The 25605-nt window shown below is 50.8% G+C and overlaps 1 protein-coding gene across 27 annotated transcripts in view; it reads right to left on the bottom strand.

Annotated features, from left to right (window-relative positions):
• Nucleotides 1-25605, bottom strand: part of BANP (BTG3 associated nuclear protein) — a 125498-nt gene that overhangs the window by 27682 nt on the left and 72211 nt on the right. For 14 of the 27 annotated variants that reach the window (XM_034940876.3, XM_034940880.3, XM_063597817.1 and 11 more), the window contains 4 exons: nt 23429-23596; nt 17798-17934; nt 15686-15748; nt 13075-13113 (listed from right to left, as the gene is read on the bottom strand). In XM_034940876.3, coding sequence (XP_034796767.1) covers nt 13075-13113; nt 15686-15748; nt 17798-17934; nt 23429-23596 — 407 coding nt within the window. Of the gene's footprint in view, nt 1-13074; nt 13114-15685; nt 15758-17797; nt 17935-23428; nt 23597-25605 lie in introns of all 27 variants that reach the window. The other 13 variants (XM_034940881.3, XM_055099895.2, XM_034940877.3 and 10 more) reach the window with 1 other exon arrangement.

The raw sequence follows: 25605 nt of genomic DNA, 5'->3' as shown, positions 1-25605 counted from the left end.
ACACAATCAGGCTCACTAGTGCCTGGTCCTAATTCTGACAGGTCTGGATGAGACTCCTGTGGGCTGCAACGCCACTTAGGCCGCTGGCAGTTCAAGATGCTCAACACAACCATTAACAAGTGTGTGTCTTAAAGAGGCACAGCTATTAGTTTAAAACCATCTTGTCGGCTGGGCATGGTAGCTCATGCCTGTAACCTGAGCACCCTGGGAGGCCGAGGCAGGTGGACTCCTTAAGCCCGGGAGTTCAAGACCAGCCTGGCAACATGGCAAAATCCTGTCTCTACAAAAAAATACAAAAATCAACTGGGTGTGGTAGCCCGAGCTGTGGTCCCAGCCACCGGGGAGGCTAAGGTGGGAGGATTGCCTGAGCCCGCGAGGCAGAGGCTGCAGTAAGCCAAGATCACACCACTGCACTCCAGCCCGAGCAACAGGGCGAGACTGTGTCTCATCGATTAGCTAGCTAGCTAGATAGATAGCATCTTGGCTATGTTTAGCTGGATCTGTCCCTGTTAATCTTCACTGACACATCAGGAATAAGACCGGAGGACAAGGATTCCCATCCCTGTGAATGTGACTGAGAAGCTCACCAGCCGGCCACGCCCACACACCAGCTCTTTCCTGAAGAGGGTTCTTAATTGGAAGAATATCAAATTATACTCCAATTAGAACAACACATTTCCTATGCTGTATGTAATCTAAATCCCCAAGAAAACAATTGTCTGTAAAGAAATCAGAGGGAGGAGGAAACATGTTTTCCTTCTGGCACACTGAAACGCATTAGAGATGTCTGGTGTTCATCGGATGCCGTGTGGCTGGGGCGTCGTGTCACTGAGCGTGTGGCCACAGCACTCTCCATTCCTGGAGTGCCTGAGTCCAGCCATCTCCCCCGTGACTCCACCTGAAAAACCCTCTGAAGAGCTGTGGTGTTTACGAGAGATACTGGTTTTGTCCCCGGTTCCTGGCCCCTAACTCCCACAGCCCTGGGTCGTCTCTTGTTATGATGCCAGGTGTGTGGACCTCAGGGGCGGGCTCTCACCCTCCTTTCACTCTAATGATCCCCCCGCTTGCTGACTGTGGGTCTTAAGGCCCTCCCATGAGAGGGTCCTGCCCTAGACCCTGGGGAAGGAATGCTGATGTCATGAAGTTTCCATAAAAACCCAAGAGGGCAGGTTCGGTGAGCTTCCTCCAGGCAGCTGGTCCAGCAGGTCCTGGAGGATGGTGCCCAGGGAAGGCCTGGAAGCTCTGTGCCCCTTCCCCCGTACCTCGCCGGGATGTGTCTCCACACCCGTAGCCTATGTAGTATTCTTTATGATAATAAACACAGGAAACAAAAGTACTTCCCTGAGCTCTGCAAGCCACTCCAGCAAATTAATCAAACCCAAAGGCGGGTCGTGGGAAGCCCAACCTGAAGCCGGATGGCCAGAAGTTCTGAGGCCCGAACTTGCGACTGGTGTGGTTGGGCGGCAGTCCCCGAGCCCTCAACCCATGGGATCCGACGCTGTCTCCGTGTCAGAACTGAATTAGAGGACACCCAGCTGGTGTCCACTGCTTGCTGTGTCCAGAAAAAACCCCACTTTTGGTCCCAGCAGTCTTTTTGTGTGTTGATGATGGTCACGGTGTGAGAGCAGAGGAAACATGTGGTCTGCAGAGCTTTGCCAACACGAGAGTCCAGTGCTCCGTGCAGTCTCAAAGACCCCGCACCCCACACCTGACGAAGACACTGACTTCAGCGCCTTCAACCTTGAGGTCAGAATCTGTGGTGAGCGCCAGTTCGATACTGAGAACACTGTTAGAATCGATGTCCTTTCTTTAATCTGTGGTGAGTGCCGACTCGATACCGAGAACACTGTTAGAATCGATGTCCTTTCTTTAATCTGTGGTGAGCTCCTATTCCATACCGAGAACACTGTTAGAATCCACCTCCTTTCTTTAATCTGTGGTGAGCTCCTATTCCATACCGAGAACACTGTTAGAATCCACCTCCTTTCTTTAATCTGTGGTGAGCTCCTATTCCATACCGAGAACACTGTTAGAATCAATGTCCTTTCTTTAATCTGTGGTGAGCGCCGACTCGATACCGAGAACACTGTTAGAATCGATGTCCTTTCTTTAATCTGTGGTGAGTGCCAACTCGATACCGAGAACACTGTTAGAATCAATGTCCTTTCTTTAATCTGCGGTGAGCGCCGATTCAATACCAAGAATACTGTTAGAATCCATCTTTCTTTAATCCGTGGTGAGCGCCGACTCGATACCGAGAATACTGTTAGAATCCACCTTTCTTTAATCCATGGTGAGTGCCAACTCGATACCGAGAACACTGTTAGAATCGATGTCCTTTCTTTAATCCGTGGTGAGTGCCAACTCGATACCGAGAACACTGTTAGAATCGATGTCCTTTCTTTAATCCGTGGTGAGTGCCAACTCGATACTGAGAATACTGTTAGAATCGATGTCCTTTCTTTAATCTGCGGTGAGCGCCGATTCAATACCGAGAACACTGTTAGAATGGACGTCCTTTCTTCTGGCCCCTTCTTTCCTCCATTACTGAAATCCAACCTCCCATATTGTGTCTGCGCTTTATTTAGTTCTACAATTGTGCTGCAATCTCCTCAATGAGGCAGATTAGTTATTTCTCCAAATGATTAGATACTTCCGGAAAATTATTTTTAGTTGGCTAAGTCTTCAATCACATCAAATTAATCAGAACCATAGCAAATGTACCTCTTGCTGTTTTAAACTCTGGTAAGTGACTATCCCCTATATGATATACCAAAATTCTACTCATATTTCAGTGTCCAAATTGAAAAACTGGCATGACAAAGTCACGGCCAGCTGCTGAAGCCACACAAGTCAGAGGACCCAGCAGGCCTTGGTGGTCTTCGAGCGGGCCCTGCACGTCCCATCACCCATCAGCTTTCCTGCCCTCCCCAGGGGACAGCCCCCTAAGTCCCAATGTTTGCTTCGGCCAAGCCCTTGCGGACCCTGCTAATCAGGGTTAAATTTAGATAGAATCTTCAAAATGTTTAAGTGACAGGACATAGTCATAGCAGTGTAAAAAGAAAGCACAGTCAAACCCAACATTTGGGCGCATTATTGCCAAGTACACCAAACACAGGAAGGAGTTCACTATGTACCACATTCCTAGCTCACTGGTATTTTAAATCCTCTGAGAACCTGAACGTGGTCTGCAGGAGTGCTCTGCGCCCTGTGGGGAGAACGGCTGTTCTGGGTGACTATTAGGAGTACACTAGGGCTGTTCCCACTAAGAACATCAGACTCCAGTGAGGCCCGGCGCCCTGAATTACTGCCCTTCTGGACATGTTCAGGAAGAGTCTGGATTTGAATAAGGATGCCACCTACAGCCATCCCAGCTCACACCCATGGGCACTGATCTTTGTGCTCCAATGAGGGCTGAAAGAACAAACATGCACCCTGTTCCATTCTACCAAGCCTGACTGATGCACACCCAAGCAGGGGGCCAAACTCAGCTTCCTGGTTTGGGGGAAGGAGCAAGGCCCATTCACTGACGTGCATGAAAACACTGCCTTGACTGACACTCTCACTACCTAACGGAGATGTGGGGAGAAACTGGCAGTTTTTGCCAAGGAACTGGGGCAAGCATTCTTGGCCCTTCCCCACCCTGGTGGTATCTTACTTTGGGCCCTTCCCCACCCTGGTGTCCTGCGTTACGTGACCCGCATCAAGCCCAAACTCCTGGCAGCCCCGGGAGCTCTGGCTTGGGATTTTAAACAACACAAACAATGCCACCTCCCACCCAGGACCACACGAGTTCATGGCTCCCTAAGATCACCAAAACACGTTCACATGATAAGGATTTTTTATTTTATTTTATTTTATTTTATTTTGAGACGGAGTCTCGCTCTGTCGCCCAGGCTGGAATGCAGTGGCGCAATCTCGGCTCACTGCAAGCTCCACCTCCCGGGTCCACACCATTCTCTTGCCTCAGCCTCCCGAGTAGCTGGGACTACAGGCGCCCACCCCCACGCCTAGCTAATTTTTTGTATTTTTAGTAGAGACGGGGTTTCACCGTGTTAGCCAGGACAGTCTCGATCTCCTGACCTCATGATCCGCCCACCTCGGCCTCCTAAAGTGCTGGGATTACAGGTGTGAGCCACCGCGCCTGGCCAACATGATATGGATTTTAAAGAACACAAACACAATATGGTGAAACCCCGTATCTACTAAAAATACAAAAATTAGCCGGGTGCAGTGGCGGGTGCCTATATAATCCCAGCGACTCAGGAGGCTGAGGCAGGAGAATCGCCTGAACCTGGGAGACGGAGGTTGCAGTGAGCCAAGATGGCATCACTGCACTCCAGCCTGGGCAACAGAGCAAGACTCCGTCTCAAAAGAAATAAAAATTAAAAACATTTTTAAAAAATTAAAAAAAGAACATAAACAATGCCAACTCCCACCCAAGACTGCACGAGCTCACAGCTCCCTAAGATCACTAGAGCACGTCCACGTTATGCTGAGTATTTCTTTACCAAACTGTTTAATTCACGTGAAAGAATGAACTTTGTAGTCAGATTGCTTTACAGCGATGAGGTTCAGATGACCTGCTTTAAAAGGTTCCATCCTGGTCATCATTTTCACAAGAAGACACTTCCTAGTTAATTAACTAATGCTTTGAGTACACAGTTTTAAAACAGTATCTCTAAAATCACACACCCACACACACACACACACACACACATTCACACATGCAAAAGGCAGAAGTGAAAGGCCCACCTCCGCGTCAGGAGGCTCTAAGGGCCACAGTCCAGTGACGTCACTCAAATGAGCAGCTGTTACTCCTCGTACGTGTACAGGGTAAAGCTTCTGCCTGCAGACCACAGCCCGCCCACTCACCACCTGGGCGCCAGTGCCTGTGTGGTCAGTTTTTGAGGATTTGCACCGCCCCTCCCTGAGTGCTGCAGTGTGGACGGCACCTGCCAAGGGCAGCCCAGAGGCTGGTGAGTGCCAGGTGGGCTGTGTGTGCCCAGCAAAGCCCACCAACTTCCTGAGCAGGTGCTGCTGCCACCCCACTGCAGTGAAGAGGGCACTGAAGCACGAGGAAGCGACACTGCCGCATCCCAAGATGACAGACACTGAGGGAGCGGCCGCCCTGAGACTGGGACACATGGCAACTCTCCCACCCCCCACCCATCCAGTTCTCTCCCAAAAGATCTGCCAACCACAGCCGGGCCCTCATCTGTGGCCAAGAAGAGTATTTGAGGAGGTGGCCTCAGGGAGAAGAAAGGTGCTGTGGTCAGGGTGGCACCACACCTCCAATTCTCCACTTTACTCACAGGCTCCCCCACCTCTGGCTGGTCTGAGTGCCTGGCATAGCAGGGCTCTGTGGGGAGTGAGGGGAGCGCTTCTCTGCCGGGAATGAACGAGGGAGTCCAGCATGTTATGTTCGACAGGTGCTGCACAGGGAAGAAAGGTCCTTCCTGTTGCTGGAAGAGCCTGGGCTCTGGCCCCCAAGGGCTGCTCCTGCTGAGGCCCCTTAGCACAGCCCAGCTGCAACTGAAGCGTTCCTTTGGCCCCGGCCTCTCCTGCAAGAAACGCTCAAGTGCACGCACGGACAACTCGGTCAGAGGCTTGTGGATGGCGTAGAGGGGCATGGACAGCCGCGGCAAACATCGAGCCATCTTCCGTCCCATGCCCACCATATGACCAACAGAAGGCCAGCCATGCCAAAAACCTGACTGCAGTTCTCAGGAAAACTTCATTCTAATGCCCAAGTGACACAGATAATCCTAATTTTCCTGATCTAGATGAAAAGCCCTGAGAAGAACGCTAAACATTTTTTAACTAGCACATTTATAATCATTTTTCTTAGATTGAATGTGATTTTTTTAAAAGCTTCCCAATTCAAGAACAATTATCTTTTGATTTATCAAAATATGAGAGAAAGAATATTAATATTTGCAGTGTAAACTTTATATAGTTGTAAATTTTTTTTTTTTTTTGAGACGGAGTCTCGCTCTGTCGCCCAGGCTGGAGTGCAGTGCCGCGATCTCAGCTCACTGCAAGCTCTGCCTCCCGGGTTCAAGCCATTCTCCTGCCTCAGCCTCCCGAGTAGCTGGGACTACAGGTGCCCACCACCACACCCAGCTAATTTTTTGTATTTTTAGTAGAGAAGGGGTTTCACCGTGTTAGCCAGCATGGTCTCGATCTCCTGACCTCGTGATCCACCCACCTCGGCCTCCCAAAGTGCTGGGATTACAGGCGTGAGCCACCGTGCCCGGCCTATATAGTTGTAAATTTTTAAAAATTACTTAATTACACAGGTGCAGTGGTGCACACCGATAGTCCCAGCTACTCAATTACAACTTTTAGAACTACAAACTCTTAAGAAAGAGACATTAGCAATCATCTATTCCAGTATTTTTCAAAGTGTGGGTTGCAAAATCAATGCAATGTGTCATAGCCAGTTTTCAAAGAGACAAAAAGGAAGAGAAACAGAAAAGCAGAACAGAAAACAATAAAAAAATATTAGTGCAATCAGCACGCAGTAATACCGTTCTGTGGACCTGTTCCGACCTTGTAAGTGCACACACGTGAGCGAGGGAGGAGCGCTCTGGAACCACAATGGAAAGCTGCCTTCTCGCTGTGGCCTGTTGTCCTGTGGACCTGTTCCGACTGTGTGTGTGCACACGCATGAGTGAGAGAGGAGGGTTCTAGAACCGTGACGGAAAGCTGCTTCCTGCTGTGGCTTGCGCAGATGCTGGTAGAGTCCAGCCATGCAGCCCGCGTGCACTCATCACTCCAGAGGCAGCATCACCGCAGAATGCGAGTTGGCCTTTATAGGGAGTCTGCCCAGGTCACGCAGCACTGGCTCAGGGTACCCACGGCAGCAAAGCAGCTGCACCAAGATGTGGGTATGACCAACCAGCGGTTCCCCTGCCAGCCCCCTGAAGTGGCCAACTGGTCTATCCACCTTATGCAAAAGTTCCCATGACCTCATAAAAAAACCATCAATTTTCATTTAAAATGCACTCAAAAATAAAGTCATCCACCTCCCTGCAAATTTCAATCCTTACAACTCTTAATTTTTAAGGGCTTTTTTTGTTTTTCAGAATCTTCTGAAAATCTGCACCAAATTAAAGATTCTATTATCCTTACCACTAACTGAAAATCGAAATTCCTTAGACAATAAATTATTTTACACTCCTGGCACCGTCTGTCTGAACGTACTCTCTCCCTCTGTGAATCTCTGGCACACCAGAATGCCTCTCCCCGCTCCAGGGAATTTCAGGGAATTCCAGATGCCCCTGATTCTGGTCTAATTTACCATACAAGGCCTGTCCTCTACTCAAACCAATTCTGCAATCCCTTAAGTTAACCATATGGGCAATACAATAACACCTCTACCTAAATCATTCCGAATTTCTACTATGATATCATTTGATCTTCATGCCCAGGGCAGCAAATGATTAATTTCAAATACTCACTGAGCAACAAAGCCAACACTACGGGGATTGTCCAGTAAACGAAAATGCTGCCCGGATGACTCACACCCCCAGTGAGGCAGGGACAAAAGAAATCAGCACAGTGTAGTCAGCTGACGAAGGAGCCATTTCTCCACAATTCCACTCTCAACGAAGAAGCACCCAGAACACAGCCACAAATGCATCTAAACAGCCAAAGACCCAGGCTCAGCTCTACGCAGCTCACCCGAAGGAGTTACCCAGGCCTGGAGCCATGACCGGAACCAGCCACTGCATTTTAATTTCAACTCCAACAGTAGTGGCTGTTTGGCTTCCCTGGAAGGCAGCAGATTAGGTGCATGATGAGGATGCGGCGGAGGGCAGGAGGCGAGGAGGGCAGCACACGTCCACACACACAGGGGCTCTGCTCTACAAAGCCCGAGACTGAGACTCTCGCTTAGGCAGCTCCACAGTGACCTGAATGCTCGTTGTTATTCAGGAGGAAAGATAATACACAACCTTTGAAACCAGCCAAAGTGGTTCCAAATAATTTTTTAAGTATTTTAATTTTTTGAAAAACCATTGAATTGTACACTTCATTTATTTTGAGACAGGGTCTTGCTCTGTTGCCCAGGCTGGAATGCAGTGGCACAGTCACGCCTCACTGCAGCCTGGGCCTTGTGGGCTCAAGCAATCCTCCTGCCTCAGCCTCATGAGTAGCTTGGGACTACAGGCACATACCACCAGACGTGGCTAATTTTTTTTTTTCTGTAGAGACAGGGTCTCGCTATGTTGCCCAGGCTGGCATCAAACTCCTGGGCTCAAGCAATCCTCCCACCTCAGCCTCCCCAAAGTACTGGGATTACAGGTGTGAGCCAGCACAAAACATTTTTTTTAAAGATTCAGCTGCAATTTCAATGTCAGTGTTCTAAGGAAACCCTTCACCTTCTCTTCCCTCTCCCAGCCAGCGATGCTGGAACACTGGGGCATGACAGCATGTGCACCTAGAGGTCAAAAAGAACAATAAAGACAGAGATAGCACTGGAGTGGAAAGTGGTCATCACGGCTGGGCAGCTGGCAAAGCAGAGGCCACAGGGGCCCAGAGCTGAGAGGTAGTGAGCGCTCCTGGAGGGGAGGCTGAGACACAGCGCTGGAGGGCACGGCTCGGGGAGGAGGAAGCGGGTACCATGCAGCCAGTGTGTCCCCACACCTGCGCACCCGCCACCATCCCCTGAACCTCATCTTCCTAAATGACTCTTTATGAAGCCTCTGGTGCTCTGCCAATCTTTCCAAACTTCTTGCCCACATTTGGGATGCACCATCCGCTACTGCTACCCCCCAACACTGGTCACAGGAGGCTGAGCACCGGGGGCTCCGTCCGACCTCACTGGACCCAGGTGCCCATGGCCTCCGGCCTTGCACAGGCAGTCACCCTCCCCATGGCTGTGCCATTCGCTGTCCTGAGGCCTTGGTGCAGGTGGCTCTCCCGACCGCTCCTACTGTGTCTCTCACCCTCCTACTGCATCTCCCACCCTCCTACTGCGTCTCCCACGCTCCTACTGCGTCTCCCACCCTCCTACTGCGTCTCCCACGCTCCTACTGCGTCTCTCACCCTCCTACTGCGTCTCTCACCCTCCTACTGCGTCTCCCACCCTCCTACTGTGTCTCTCAGGCTCTGCGGTTCTTGCGCACTCCCAGTGTGCCCAACAGGGCCTGAAATGGACTCTAATCAGCATTCCTTAGTGCAGGCTCACACTCACCTGCAGAGCACCTGTCAGCAGACAGCCTCAGCCAGGGGAGCCCTCCCAGAGTCAACGAACAGCTGTGAGTCCCATCCTGCCTGCAACCCAGCACCAGATGTAAGCGCACACCACGACTGTTGGCAAAGAAGCCAGAGGATGGGGTGTCGTGGGCCACAGGGAAAGGAGGTCGAGGCAGCCCTCCTGGAACCTCAGTATCAGAGCGGACAGAGACCTAACGGCAGAAAAAGCGTGAGACAGGGCATTCCATCTCTCAGCAAGGAAGAAAAGCAAGGCAGCTATGGACGTGAAGCTGACCACATAGCTTCGAATCAGGTGATTCTTCATATTTTCTACTCAGACAGCAAATGGCAACTGTGGGATGTGACTAGAATCTCTCAATATTTAATTTGAAGAAAACATGACTCAAAAAGAATGGTCCCCTGGCAGCAGGTGCCACAGGGTCACACCAACGCAGCACAATGGCGCTTCCCAGCACCGCAGACACCAAGGCCCTCCTGGAACTGACGTTGCTGCTGGCTGCAGACGTGGCCTCAAACCCGTCGCCCCAGCAGCAATCCACAAGCACAGCGCACATCCCTCCCTCCGTGGAACTAAGAATGGAGGCTATTTTCAGAGAAGCTGTCCATTGATTCTGAAAGTAATCAATTAACTACAAGAAGTAATAGCAACAATCATCTCAGAAGTGGAATAGGAGGAGAACGGCAACAAGTGTGAGCCCAGCACAAGGAAAGGGGGTGGGGTGCAGGATGTGGGGCACAGGGCGCAGGGCACAGGCCCCGGCCCCAGGATGGAAAACGGACGGCCGGAAAAGGGAAGGCCTGGCCACCCTCCCAAGAGGATTTCTAGCTGCTCTGTCAGATTCTGAGTCTACTGCCACATAACCATTCCTAAATGACAGTTGGAACTAGGGAATCAGAAGGGAATACTAAGCCAATCCTCAGTGATCTAGGAACTTAAAGCAGCCGCGTCCATTTCTTTGTGTTCTCTTACTCCGGTTGGGGTGCTGTTCCTTGCCTTCCCCCAACCGCCTGGAACAAGCGTGGGCTGCAGGGTCTCCCATCAATCAAGCCAGTGCTCACACCAGGTCAGGCCAAGGGCCTCCGGGACAGGACGGGGAGCTGAGCTATCTGCAGTGTCACATGAAGGATGCTTCTGAGATCAAGTCTGGCTGGAGAAGAGAGAGCCCTAGACCTGCATGCACTATCCTCCTGTAGGCATGGGGGTGGGGAGGAGAGCAAATGGGCCGTGTGACCCCCGCACTGCTCGGGGCTTCTGTAGGCACGGGGACGGGGAGGAGAGCGAATGGGCCGTGTGACCCCCGCACTGCTCGGGGCTTCTGTAGGCATGGGGACGGGGAGGAGAGCGAATGGGCCGTGTGACCCCCACCACGGCTCGGGGCTTCTGTAGGCATGAGGATGGGGAGGAGAGCGAATGGGCTGTGTGACCCCCACCACGGCTCGGGGCTTCTTAGCCCAGTCAACAACATCGAGGCGAGTGGGCTTCTCTGTGCTTTCTGAAACATCCTTCTGTCTCCCAAACGTGTGGCCAGCCCGGAGGACGAAGCCTGCATGAGCAGGGTGTAGATCAGCAGGAATGAGAACTGGCCAAATGACGGAAAAAAAAAAAAAAGAATTTCCACAAATGGAAAACGAGGGGGTTCACTACACAGATTCACCAGAAAAGGCAGCTTCAGATGAACACAGCGGTTTCTTTAAATCACACAGCAGTTTCCTTCCCAAGAGAAGCAGGGGCCATGTACCAAGATTCCGCCCGCTACCCTGAGTGGCAGCACCGGCCTCTCCTGAAGCCGTCTTTGATTTGAGGTCCCAGAAATGTGACCGATAATAGGAATCAGGAGCGTATGAGAGTTCACAAGGGGGACAAAAACAGGTGATTTATAAATTATTATTTGTTTCACATAAAAAGTGGTAGTACGGCAGCTTTATTCATTCTGCGGTGAGGCCACTTAGAGAAAGTGGGGACTCGGAGGGGCCACGGAAGACGCGGGAATGAGCAGCAGTTGTGACCCTGCTTGCAGTGCAAAGGCACGTGGGGCAGCAGCAGTGACGGAGGAACCAGAGACACCAGAACAGTCTTGTTCAGAGAAATCCAGACAGCAACTCCTCCGACGTCAGCCCCGAGTCCTTCCTGAACTCAGATCTGTGCTGGAGCCAACGGGCCTCCACGCCTGCTGAGAAAAGCTGGAATCTCTGTCCCCACAATACAGTTGGGAGAATTCTGTCTACAATCATAAACAGAAGCACTGCAGTAATACAGTGTAAAAGCCTGGTTCTATCTTTAAAATTCCAAGTGGATTTTGTTCAGGGGTAGAGATAGGAACAAGGGAATATCGAAGGTGACGTGCCTTACTTTTCCTAGGAATTAAAAGTCCAGCAGCGTTTCAACTATGATACAGTTCCACTACCAGCAGAACCATAAACCACTATGTTGCAGAAAACTAAGACGGACCGCCAGCTATGAGTCCTGTCCTCTGCTGCCCCAGTGACCGTGAGAACCACGGGACAAAGGCGTGGAGAACTGACCTGCACTGCGCCGACCGCAGGCTCATTACCCCAGTGGAGTGAGCACAAAGCCACAACTGTGGATTTAAAAAGCTGCGCATTCCTTTGGCTCTTTTCCAGAGCAGCAATTTCATACTTACAGATGAGCGATGCTGCAGGACTACCTGAGAAAACCTCGTGCTGATCTTTAAGATGAAACTTTCCAACTAAGAAACTCTGACATAAACCAGTTCTGGAGGGTCTGCAGCCCTTCTCCCAAGGTGCCTCTGAGGGGTCAACGGAAAGCCCACGGGAGCACATGCCCTTCTGTCCCGCTCTGTGTAAAGCACCTCGCGCTGGGAGTGCCCCAGGCTCAGTCGGGTCAGAGATCCACAGGGCCTGGCCTTGACAAAGAGAACGCATGCAGGTTTCTCGAAGGACAGTGCACTGTGGTTTTGAAAAATTAGTATTATCTTTCTATGCAGTGAGCTCTGTTTATGGTTCTCACTGTCAACTTCCCAGCTTCTGTTTTATGAAATGGGAAGATCACCCAGATTCTTCAGTGATCCAGAGGTAACAGCCGTCTCCTGAACAGAAAGGGTCTTCACCAGGACCTAGGAACACACAGCCTCAAAACCACCAGCGAGTGGACTCTGTCCTGCACAGCAACACCCTCCCCAGGACCCGCACCGTCGGAGCACGTCATCTTTTAAAGACCATTCGTACTGGGGTGTTCAACCAATGGTCACTCTTTTTGTCAAGGATTTAGAAAGCAGGCAAGTTTGTGAGTTTGACGGCAATACACAGGAGCGAAACCACCTTTTTCTAACAGAGTTATCTGTGCAAACATGACCACCATCAACATACGCATGCGTGTGCAAATAACCATCTGAAGGGGGTGGCGTGGTGGGGGTGGGAGGGCACGTTTCCGCCGTAGCGCAAAAGCTGCTGAAATCCTACGGAACACAAATGTAACCCCCAAGCCCTGCCCTCCCCCTTCCAGGCCTGTGCATTGTCATGGTGAGGAAAGCCAGTCCTGCTCTGGGGCTCACACTGAGAGGCCTTTGCACCCCCGCTCCCTCCCGCGAGAGCCCCCATTCCTTGGCAGCACCATGGCCTGTATGTGAGAGGGGGACTGTGGCACTCACCTGACCATCCGCCCCCTTCCCATGAGAGCCCCACCCCTTGGCAGCGCAATGCCCACAATGACCGTCCCACCCCTCCTGTGAGAGCCCCACCCCTCGGCAGCGCAATGCCCACATGTACATGGGGACCAGGGCACTCACCTGACCGTCCCACCCCCTCCCCTGAGAACCCCACCCCTCGGCAGCGCAACGCCCGCATGTGCATGGGGACTGGGACACTCACCTGACCGTCCTGCCCCACGTGATGGATCTGGAGGTTGCCCTACAAAGAACGAGAGGAGGAGACGGTCATGAGTAGAAACACACCAAGACACCCTCAGACACGGCAAACACGCCAAGACACATCACAGGCCACTTGAGAATAACAAGAAAACACTAGTTCTGCAAAAATTCAACCTCCGGTAGCAACAAAAGCCCCAAAACAAAATATTTAGATTTCTAGGTACTATTATTTTAAAGATGAACAAACAACTCAAAAAGCATTGTACCCATTCCCCTACCCTGACCCCAAATGAAAATGTCATTTTTACTTCATTTTTTATTTTGAAAGAATCTGACTCACAAAAAGTACAGAAAGTAGCAGAGAGAGGTCCTATGTGTGTGTCGCCCAGCTTCCCCGAAGGGGGACGCCTTGCTGAGCTGTGCGGCATCACCACGCCAGGACACGGGCTGCACGCAAGGAACCAACTCACTCAACCACAGAGCTACTAAGAGCTCTCCAGTTAGAAATTCATTTTCATTTGTTGTAAAAAGGAACTGTGTCGTCTGTTAGACCCTGCTAAATGTTTATTTGCAGATATCCTGTTTTAACAAAATAACTTTAAATGAAGACGGTATGAATTTATGGTGAGGAGACCGCATACTGTCACTTATCACGAAGCCATCGTTAGTATTATTAGCAATTTCTAACTTACTGCTTTCAATTCCTATTGAAAACAAAAGACAATCACCTATACAAGATGGATTCAGTTTTGAAAACTGAAGAGGATAAAACTAATAATAAAAAATTGAAATTCGAGTAGTCAAGATTTTTTAGCATAAACTATAAAAAGCAAATGTGTGTTGATTTTTTTCTTTTGCTGCTGTTTCAATTTTCCTGCATTTTCAATGACTCTAAGGAAATTAAGCATTCTGACGAACTTCATAGGCTTCCAGGTATTCAAGAACTCTGGCTGAGCTCTTTGGCAGTGAGCTTAGCCTCCCAGCCCCGATCTGTCTGTGCCTTGAGAAGCAAACCTTCCCCTGCCCCTCAAAGGCAGCTCCTGCACTGGAAGGTGCTGCTGGGATCCTGCACCTCGCAGCCACTCAGGCCCCCAACTCCTGCACCTGACCTCGCTGAGCTGACAGGCGCATCTCCCGACATCTCCACGGAGATGGTCCCTGACCCACCCACAGACACAGAACCAGGCCCTGCTCCTTCCTGGACACTCTGGCCTCCTGGGACCATCCCCTACCTGCTCCCCGCCCTGCTGCTTCCTTCCATCCATCCATCTGACCACGTTTCTTAGTGACCTGGTCATGTCGCTGTGTGGATGAGCCCACTCATTCCCAGTCGCTCACGGCCCCCACATGAATTCGTTCCTCCCCTTTCACCTCATCCTCATTCCGCCCTCGGAACCCTTACGCATGTGCTCCCCTCTCAGGACAACCCACTGGGAACTGCTGGTGTCCAAATTAAAGCCACTGCCAGCAGACATGCCCGAGTCCCTGGTGCTCCACGTGCCACGGTGTGCATGTGTCCACAGTCTTGCTCACGGGCACTTGGGCAGGAGGCTCTGCGCCCGCTGTGAGTCCCCGATGGCAGGGCTTCTCTCTCCTCTGCTCCCCCACAGCACCTGCACCCAGCATGAGCTCCCAGGAGGCCTCGCACGCCAACATCTCCAAGAGTCCCCTTGACCTCAGCACCCGGGCTTCCTAGTCTCCGCTGCTGGTGTGTGTGGGGGAAGCCTGAGATCTTTGTAGCAACACACTACTATGCACCAAACACAAAGCTGGTGCCATTGTCACGACCTAGAAACAGCCATGTTCCTCATCCCCCAGAGCGCACCATGGTCACTGAGTACAACACGTGTGCGCTGCTTAGTGCCCTGTGCCTGCTGCTGCCTGTGCTGCAGCAAACAGCCCAGAGTCGAAGGACGGTCACCCGGGAGACAGTCCTGCTCTGGCATGCAAACATGGAGCATCGCAACCGGCTGGCCTCGGCTTTCCAAGAACTCAGACTGTCACTCCCGCCTTCACATTCCAGACCCCAACAGCAGCTGAGCCCGCACTTCTGAGTGCGTGGCCGGGTAGAGCTCCAGAAACTGAGACAATCACAGACCCGGCAGGTGCGTCAAGGGCTATGACCAGCTCTCAGGACTGGCAGCATCACCTTGTGGGATTCCCCACCATCCCATGAAATCGGCACTAATCCCGTAGAGGCCACTAGGAAGCTGGGGCCACATGGCAGGTGAGGGGGTATGTCAGGTCACCTATGCAGGGGCAGACCCCATCTCGGCCACACTGGGGGCCTCCCCTGGCAGGAAGGGCAGGGCCAGACAGGGAGAGAAGGGTACTCAGAGGACACTTCCAGCCAGGAGTAGAAACATCTACCCAGGAGATCATTACCAAGACAGACCAGAAGCTGTGGAGACCAACGGACAGGAGGGGGAGGCAGCGAGGCCACAGAGACTGCAGGCCCGCTATGTGCACCCTGGAAGCGGAGTCCTGCAGCCCTTGCCCACGTTCCCTGTCCTGGGGGCTCCCTGCTGCCCTCGCACTGTGACACCGATGAAGGTCAGGAGCATGTGGGCACGGTGCCTGCAGGGACAGTGCTGCAGCGAGAGCTGACTCACCTCGCTGTCCTGCGTGATCTGGACTTGCTCCCCCTGTGGCACCTGGGCGATGTGGAGGTGTCCCTGTGGGATCCGCAGCAAGAAAAGACACCAAGAAGCATCAGAAGAAAATCAAAAGCAAAGGAAACAAGAAACATCTTCCGGAATGTTTGTTCTTGATTATCTGTTTACAATTCAAAAAGATAACTAAATCCTGAATAGTGCAATATAGTCTGTGGTCACTTCTTTAAATTAAGCTTTTGGTTCACAGTAGTCCCCCTCATCCATGAGGGTTTCAAGAAGCACCCCCTACCCCCACCACATGGACGCCAGAAACTGTGGATGGTGCTGAACCCCGTATATGCTATGCTTTTTCCTGCCTATATGTGCCACACAGCTTGGACATGCTGGACAAAGGAACGACTCACGTCCCGGGCTGGACAGAGCAGGACGACCAGACTTCATCATGCTACTACTCAGAAGAGTATGTAATCTGAAACTTACAAATTGTTTATTTCTGGAGTTTCTCATCTAATATTTTCAGATCACAGTTGACTAAGGGGGGGCTACTGTGTAACACAGAACATTTTCCAGTACTACACAAAGGAGCAATAGGTCCCAGGAAAGATATTTACATCTTTAAATGTTACTAAACAAGTAAATTTTAAAATGTGCATGACACACAGAAAAGAGGGGAAATAGAAAATCACAATGACACCTCTTTTCAAATGATACGTTCAGCTCTCTGGGGATACTGGGAGGCTACGCAAGCAGTGTGTGGCTGAAGCAGGGGAGCTGTTGACGTGCCTACCCTCACAACAGGGCAGGCAACGTTTTTCAAATCAAAGAAACACTCATATGACTATTTAAACAGTTTGAGTAAACACTAATAAATGTGATTCAAAAAAAATCAAAGAATCCACTGTTTATACATATGGGCAGACAAATAATTCCTATAAACCTGTAAATGAAACGAATACTCCTTATCTTATTTGAAATTCTCTCTTAGTCGAAATGGATCTTAAAATAAACTCCTGTAGAATGTTCTATGTAAGCCTTATGACAAAGTTATCTACTCTGGAACGCTTTCAAAGAGCTTCTTACTAACAAGATGAGAGGAACTGCCGTTGTGAATGTCAAACAAATTAATAAGCTTATTAAATAAGATTCACTACTCATAACTGTCTCATCTCCTTTGGAAGAGGAAGGGTAACGCCCCCTCTAAAAGCCCCAGAATTTTCTGGAAGCCTTCCCTCTTCCAGACAGCATGCTGAAGCCACACTGAGATGAGAGCCACGCCCCACTCTCAATAGTGGAGGACCTTGTTTCCAGGAGAAAGCCCTGGTGACACGGAGGCACACGATGACCTGTCTTCAGAGGTCCCAAGGGGGCTGGTGCCACTAAAAACATAGGCTATGTCTAGTGGTACATGTAAAATTTCTAGTCACTCAGCGAAGCTTCCAGAAAAGCCTTCCTTCTCAGCCACCCCCTACTCTCGTGCCACAGAATCCAGGAGGTGTTTGTAGAGAGACTTCACCCGGGAGCAAGCCCCTAGGCGCATCAGGCTGACCACAGCTTGGGTCACAAAACCCCAATAGAGAACTCCGCACTGGCAAGGCAGGACATTGACTTGCTGCTGGGACAGTGCCCGCCCAACCTGGGTGTGCTGAGTAACTCCAAGGGAAACGCTGCATGGGAACAATGACCTCAAGCTTTTGCCACTGATCCTGGAAGGAAATTACTCTTTCCCTCAGTAAGAGAGCGCCTGCACTTCTGAACTGAGAAATATTTCCGATGCTTTCCAGGAGCACGAGCTGGGACAGGGACCACCGCACGGCCTGACCCTTGGAGCTGACTGCCCACCTGCCTGTTGGCAGGACTGAGGTGAGCTGACTGAATGCCCCACCCCACCATGTGCTTCAATCCCTAGGCTCCGCAGCAGCCGCCCCCACCTGTGAAATGTTAAGAGCTCATGGCCACGATGACCTCTACTTCAAATGGGGACCTTGTGCCTCCTCCCAAGCTACCACTGTGCTCCCAAAACACAGCGGAACCGGTGGAAGCCGCCATGGCCCTGCCGTGGCCCACCCCGCAGCCCCCTTTCCCAAGGTGCGAGGTGGAGAGGGTACGTACTACTTGCACCTGTCCGTCTTCTCCGATCTGGTGGATCTGCACCTGCTGTGCGTTGGCCAGCGCATAGTGCAGGGCCTGCGGCTGCGGCTGTGGCTGCGGGAGCTCGCTGGCAGGAGGTGGGGTACTCATCATCGGCTCTGTGGGGGCAACAGGTGTGAACGGGGTGAACGAGAAGTTTCTTAGGCATTGCCTTGTGCGGCATGTGTGCACCCCCGTCCCTCACTCTCGACTCCCACAGCAGAGAAGAGGAAATGCTTCATTTTTCCTCGACTCACTGCATCTCCACTCTTCTGCAGAGATCACTACCCGTGAGTCTTAGGAACTGAGGCTTCCGACATGGAATGCAGAAGGGCCTGAGAGTGGCGTGATGCTGCTATGACAAAACCCCTTCTAGTCCCCAACTTATTTAAATGAATGAAGTTCTTAAAGTGGACATTAAAAGCTGTTTCAGGCTGGCAATATTTGTCCATGGGTAATTAAACTAATAGAGCAAAAGTCTCATCCGCACACTTAAAGATACATTTCCAACAAATTTTACTCGCTGTGTTTAATCAAAATGAGATACATTTGCTTTGATGTACTGTGTATTAATTTTCACTGTAATGATGTCTCAATCATAATTTTCTTAAACTCTTAGAATATTAAGAGCGCAGAAAAACTTTTTAATTTTCAATGTATACACGTAGTTTTGTTGCAGAGAATTATAATGACTAATTTTAAAAAGCTTTTAAGCATAAAAATGTAGTCCGGGCACGGTGGCTCACACCTGTAATCCCAGCACTTTGTGAGGCCAAGGCAGGCAGATCACCTGAGGTCACGAGTTCAAGACCAGCCTGGCCAACATGGTGAAACCCCATCTCTACTAAAAATACAAAAATTAGACAGGCGTGGTGGTGGGGGTCTGTAATCCCAGGCACTCAGGAGGCTGAGGCAGGAGAATCACTTGAACCTGGGAGGCGGAGGTTGTAATGAGTCGAAATGGCACCACTACACTCCAGCCTGGGCAACAGAGCGAGACTCCATCTCGGGGGGACAGGGGAGGGAAGCAGTAAGATGAAATTCTGTGAGAGAAGTAGAATGTTGATATGAATGAAATGAGAAAAATGAAAGACATAAAATTATTGATTATTAAAGAGAAGCGGGCCAGGCGCGGCGGCTCACGCCTGTAATCCCAGCACTTTGGGAGGCCAAGGCGGGCAAGATCACTTCAGGTCTGGAGTTCGAGACCAGCCTGACCAACATGGTGAACCCCGTCTCTACTAAAAATACAAAAATTAGCCAGGTGTGGTGGCACGCGTCTGTAGTCCCAACTACTTGGGAGGCTGAAGTAGAAGAATCACTTGAACCTGGGAGTAGGTGGTTACAGTGAGCTGAGATGGCACCATGGCACTCAGCTCCAGGCAACAGAGTGAGCGGGGGAAGGGACGGGGAGGGGCAAGAGAGGGGAGGGCAAGGGGGGGGAGGGGAGGGGGAGGGGCGGAGAGGGAAAGGGGAGAGAAAAGCTTTCCATGTATTTTTTACCAATAGCTAATGGTAGGTATTAAATTGCCATAGTACATAGATTCCACTGAATACATTTTTTAAAGTAACAATAAAATGTTGGGGTTTTTTTGTTTTTTTTTTTTTTGAGAGAGTCTTGCTCTGTCACCCAGGCTGGAGTGTAGTGGTATGACCTTGGCTCACTGCAACTTCCGCCTCCCAAGTTCAAGCGATTCTCCTGCCTCAGCCTTCCAAGTAGCTGGGATTACAGGCACCCACCATCATGCTGGGCTAAATTTTTTTTGTATTTTTTTGTAGAGAAGGGATTTCACCAGGTTGGCCAGGCTGGTTTTGAACTCCTGACCTCAAATGATCCGCCTGCCTCAGCCTCCCAAAATGCTGGGATTGTAAGTGTAAGCCACTGTGCCCAGCCACATTAACAGAATGTTGATACTTGCTATATGCTAGAAATTGCCTCGCTACACTAAATCAGATTCTGAAATTCATGAGATTCAAAGGAGATTCAACATGCCCACCTGCATGCTGCACGTGGAGAGCTCGGCTCCAGCCAAAGACCCTGACTCCACCTGAGCACCTCCAGTGATGGGTCATGTCCCAAAGCAACCACCGCCAGGCAGTGCTGTGTGCTCCATGGCGGCTTCCTGTCTGCCTGAGCAGTGACAGAGCACTCACCACCACAGGTCCTCGAGCAAGCCTTGTGCACCCCAGGAAGAAAATGACAAAATCCCAGCTGGGCTGAAGCCCACCTCTGCGGAGCTGCTGTTCCTCCACTGACCCTCTTAGCACCTACAAAACCAGCCTAATTCTTCACTTAGGCGCTGCTTCTCCAGGCATCTAACCATTATCGAACCTTGTGAAATCTCCATTTCTAACCGTTTCCCCAAAGACAACGGTTTCCAGCCCACTGCCACCATGACAGTCTGTCCCTGGACAGCTCCTCCCAGCAGCTCCAAAACACTCCACTGGGGCCACAGGGCAGACAAGCTAAGAATGGGTGTGCTCCAGAGTGCACCTTGCAATCACAAGGGCTCCGAGGAAGCTCCTGCACACCAGCGCAGCCAGCAAAACACTCGGCTTCACACGCTGTTACACCACCGTCTACCCCTGTGCAAATGCTCTGAGTCTACATTTCCAGCTGTGACATTTCAGCTCATTAAATGTACCCTTTCAAGATTCTGGTATCCTAATGACGCAGGCCAACATATCTGGCAGTCGTCAGGTTATATAACAGCAGCTTCTTGCTCACTAAGGTCCTGGCAAGTCATTTAACTTGGGTTTTGATTCCCCATTGGATGAAGCAGACCGCTAACCTTACCAAATGCACGTACCCGAAACACATGGAAGGCAAGCCTGGCAACAACTCTCCTCACTCTTCGAGTCTAGGAGTTCCATACGGTTCTTTTTTATGTCTTCTATTTCTCTCCTTGCTATGTTCCTTTTTTCCTTTAAATTCTTGAATGTAATTTTAATAGATTTCAATGTCCTGGTCAGTTAATTCCAGACAGGGTCCCTTCCTATTTGCTGATTTTCTGATCATAGGTCACAATCTCCTGCTTCCTGCTACTCTGGACTAGATACTGGAGATTGTGAATTTTACTTTGTTGGGTGTCTAGGTTTTGTTGTCTTTCTTTTAAAAGTGTTGTTACTTGTGGTTCAGTGTGATCTTTCTCAGGCTGTCTTAAGCTCTGCCTTTATTCTAGGGATAGTTTAGCCTGCCAGTAGGCATGGCCTGCTAGTGCAGTGACTGATCACTGAGGACTCCGGCCAGTGGGAATCCAACTACCACCCAGCCTGGGGTGAGCTTAGGAGCCATTGAGCTCATGCCTGCCTTGGAGTCCCCCAAACACCCAAGAAGGCCCCCGTGTAACCCTCTGCTCTTAGGAACTTGATTCCACAACTTTCTGCTGCCTCAGCCTCTCTCAACTCCAACCCATCTCCTCCATGCAGTGATGCAGGTGTCTCTGCCCGGTATCTCCCTGTCCCCTCCTCTCATGTTCCTTCTCTCAGGATCACGGTCCTGTGCTGTTGCTTGTCTAATGTCTTAGGACAGCCGATTCACAGATTTTTGTCCAGATTTCAATGGCAAGAGAATTCAATCTGGTTCCTGCTACTGTGCCTGACAGAAACCTCCTCTCCTTGACTTTTTTTTTTTTTTTTTTTTTTTTTTTTGAGACGGAGTCTTGCTCTGTAGCCCAGGCTGGAGTGCAGTGGTGTGATCTCGGCTCACTGCAAGCTCCGCCTCCCAGGTTCACGCCATTCTCCTGCCTCAGCCTCCCGAGTAGTTGGGACTACAGGTGCCTGCCATCACGCCCGGCTAATTTTTTTTTGACATTTTTAGTAGAGACAGGGTTTCACCGTGTTAGCCAGGATGGTCTCGATCTCCTGACCTCATGATCTGCCCGCCTTGGCCTCCCAAAGTGCTGGGATTACATGCGTGAGCCACAGCACCCGGCTTTTTTTTTTTTTTTTTTTTTTGAGATACAGTCTCGCTCTGTCACCCAGGCTACAGTGCGGTGGCATAATCTCAGCTCACTGCAACCTCTGCCTCCTGGATTCAAGCAATTCTCCTGCCTCAGCCTCCCAAGTAGCTGGGATTAGAGGGATGCACCACCACACCTGGCTAATTTTTGTATTTTTAGTAGAGATGGGGTTTCACCATGTTGTCCAGGCTGGTCTCAAACTGCTGACCTCAGGTGATCAGTTTGCCTCAGCCTCCCAAAGTGCTGGGATTACAGGCATAAGCCACCACGCCTGGGCTCCCTGACTTTTAAACATTTTTTACAACTATAAAACTAATGCAGTGCTTATTGGAAATAACTGAGAAACTACAATGAAAGACAAAGGGAAAAATAAAAATTATCCTACTACCTAGAGACAGGCACTGTAAAAATGATCACACATAAATTTTTAGTCAACTTCCACATATACCTATATATTTGCAATAAAAATGGTATCATGCCATAAGTATAGTCCTCACATCGCTCTCTGCTGCCTAGCTATGAATATTCAAGAGCAGAATTTAAGTCATGCGCAATATTCCTACAGCCGCATTTCAATAGCCACAGGTCACGCTGCTACATGGTATTTCAGTGAATGCCCTTAACCCACACCCCAGGACTGCTACCTCTCTCAAGTCCCAAGGCAGAATTCCTCATTGTAGTAGAAAGGCCTAGAATAGAAGAGCTTCTTCAACACAGGTCACTCAATAAAGCGCTGCTTTAGGGACACAACTTGTGTGGCCCACTACAGGCAGCCACCACCCATCCTCAAGCCCCTGCGCAGCAGCTGAGTCCGAGTATCTGATAACTACCAAAACAGCCCGGGAAAACCACTTCCTGAAGTCCGGTTCAGAAAGAACCAGGCCCCGGGAGAACTCCAGGTGATCTGGTCTGCAACTCCCAGGACTTCCAGAACAAAGGGTTCCGGCCGACAAAGACTCCACTGAATAGGAGAGCTGGCCCTGCCCACGGCTGCCCTCGCATCCTGACCCCAGCCCCAGTCACAGCTCAAGTTCCAAGAGTCGCTGCCAATGCAGCTACTGTGGGGAGCTTTAAGAGAATAGTTTTCATTCAAATACTTATTAAAATATTTTGAGATGTCTTGGGTGAAAGGCAGTATCAAGTCACATTGTCATTCCTAGTGAAAATTCTCCAAGGAGAACAATCCCCCCAGCGATGCCTGAGAGGCAACTCAAAGAGAACTGTTTCCATTATCTTGTGGATAAATCCAACTAAGGCCATGAACTCAAAGTAAAAATAAAGCACAATTCAGAATCCACCCCACTTCCTCACCCAGAGTCACCAGGCAAATCGTGAGAATACAATGGCCGGCAGCCCCACGCAAAGGCCTCGGCCTCCTTGCCCCCATCCAGAAGACTTCCAGGAGGCCCAACAGGCCCTCTGTCCCTCACGGAGAAGCCTGGAGCAGGCCCGAGGCTGTCCGTGTGAAGGGCGCACGGGGCCAGGCATGGGTCCTGCGGCTCCACTGCTCCGTGCGCACCGCGCAAGCCTCTGGCCTCGGCTCCCGGCCATTGGTGGAGCCGCCGGCCACGCACTGGCTGCCCCTGAGGGTGCCACCGGGCCAGCTGCCCCGAGCGGGGGAGGGCGGCCTCTCCTGCAGCACGAGGCCTACCTGAGGGGCAGTAGGAGGACGAGTTCGGCGTTCTCCGCGAGAAGCTCTTGACCGCCAGGCTCTGGCCCCGCTGCTTGCGCCGCCACGCCGTGCGGCACTTGGAGTCGATGCTCTGCTTGATTCGGTACCAGTCGGATTCTGTGATGCCAAATTTATAGAAAAGGTGACCTGGAAGGACACATCCAAGGAGAAGCGGTGAGGCCTGTTCGGGACAGCCACCAGGAGCTGCCTGGCTGCAGGGCCGGGGCCCGCTGAAGAGGCCTCACCCAGGCACCCCAGCCCGCCAGGCCGGCCCCGTCTTCCTGCAAGGGTCTGGAAAGGCCCACTGCACAGAAGGTGCTTAGCTGGCCCACCGGCGGGGCTCCCCACGACATATAAATGCTCACTAAGGTGTCATGACACACTCTTTCCATTTACTTAACTTCTCGATCCCTCTGACTCGGTCGGCCCACACCAGGTGCACACTTGGGGCTCTCACAAGATTCCCAGACCTTCCACGCCCCAACTTCCCTCTGCCCTGAGCTCACAGCAGCACCCAAGGTCCTGAATGCCCAGAGGGTGAGATCAGGGACCTCAACAATTGGATCAGAACTCGCTGGTCCTCTGCCTACTTGGGCCTGCTCGGCCACCGCCTTCCCTTCCTTCATGTCCTGGCTTCACCATCCCCCTGGATAACCATCTGGCCCTCCTGCCCTCCTGGGCTCCCACCCTCCTCCCACTTGTTTTGTCAGAGCACTGACCACCTTCCGGCATTTGGAGAATTCAGGTGTGTATTGTTACTGTCCCCCTCGCAAACACAGTTTGGAGAATTCATGTATGTATTGTTACTCTGTCCCCCTCGCAAACACAGTTTGGAGAATTCAGGTGTGTATTGTTACTCTGTCCCCCTCGCAAACACAGTTTCCAGAATTCAGGTGTGTATTGTTACTGTCCCCCTCGCAAACACAGTTTGGAGAATTCATGTATGTATTGTTACTCTGTTCCCCTGGTAAACACAGTTTCGAGAATTCACATATATATTGTCATTCTGTTCCCCTCGCAAACACAGTTTGGAGAATTGAAGTATGTATTTTTGTTACTCTGTCCCCCTCATAAACACAGTTTGGAGAATTCACGCATGTATTGTTATTCTGTTCCCCTCGCAAACACAGTTTGGAGAATTCATGTGTGTATTGTTATTCTGTTCCCCTCGCAAACACAGTTTGGAGAATTCAAGTTATGTATTGTTACTCTGTCCCCCTCGCAAACACAGTTTGGAGAATTCACGTATGTATTGTTACTCTGTTCCCCTGGTAAACACAGTTTGGAGAATTCAGGCATGTATTGTTATTCTGTTCCCCTCGCAAACACACTTTGGAGAATTCATGTATGTACTGTTACTCTGTCCCCCTCATAAACACAGGGGCCTTTGTTGTGTCCACCCATGGGGGTCAGGCACCCAGAACATTCTGGCGCACAGTGGCTGCTCCTGTGTAAACAGTGATGACAACGGACTGCAAGACACCCTCCCATCGCTGCTCAGGTCCGGGGCTTGCTTATGTCATTCCCGACGCCTCTCTATCATGCCTTCTCAACTGGAGTACAAACTCCTTACGGGCAGGGCCTGTGTCCTCATCCCTGGAGTCCCTATAGCACAAGCCGAGTGGGCACAACCTACTCTCACTGTGGGGCCAAAGCCAGGTGCATCGTCTTCCTGGGGCTCACCGTGCACACGCAGAGAACTGTCCTGGGACCCCCAGTTCTCTACCACCTGCGCTACGGAGAGCTCTCAGCAAGCCCTGAGCAGCATCCAGAGATGCCCTGTATTCAACGAGGAGAAAACTGAGGATCCGAAGGCCACGGCGGAGCAGGTGACAGGATGGAGCCAGTGCCCCACTGCACGCCTGGCCACTTCCCACTAGGCCACAGGACCCCATCCCTGTAGCGATGACGAATGTGGGCATGATGGGAAGGGCTCTTCAATGCAGTGGCCTCTCTAGCTGGCTCATGCAACTTCACTAATTTACAGGAAAATACATGGATGGAATCCAAAATTGTAGTAATAAAAAGATTAAGCTGAAAAGTGTCCCGTTTCAACTACCAAGAGCCTCAACTTCGGACTCTACTGCCCAAACCCTAAAAATCTGTTCCCATTGAGACTAAAATGGTGGAAATAATTAAAACAGAGGAAGAAGTGT

The sequence above is a fragment of the Pan paniscus genome, chromosome 18, assembly GCF_029289425.2.
Source record: "Pan paniscus chromosome 18, NHGRI_mPanPan1-v2.0_pri, whole genome shotgun sequence".
Lineage (NCBI taxonomy): Eukaryota > Metazoa > Chordata > Mammalia > Primates > Hominidae > Pan > Pan paniscus.
The sequence above is the reverse complement of the archived record's forward strand: the minus strand, read 5'-3'. Positions and strand labels throughout refer to the sequence as shown.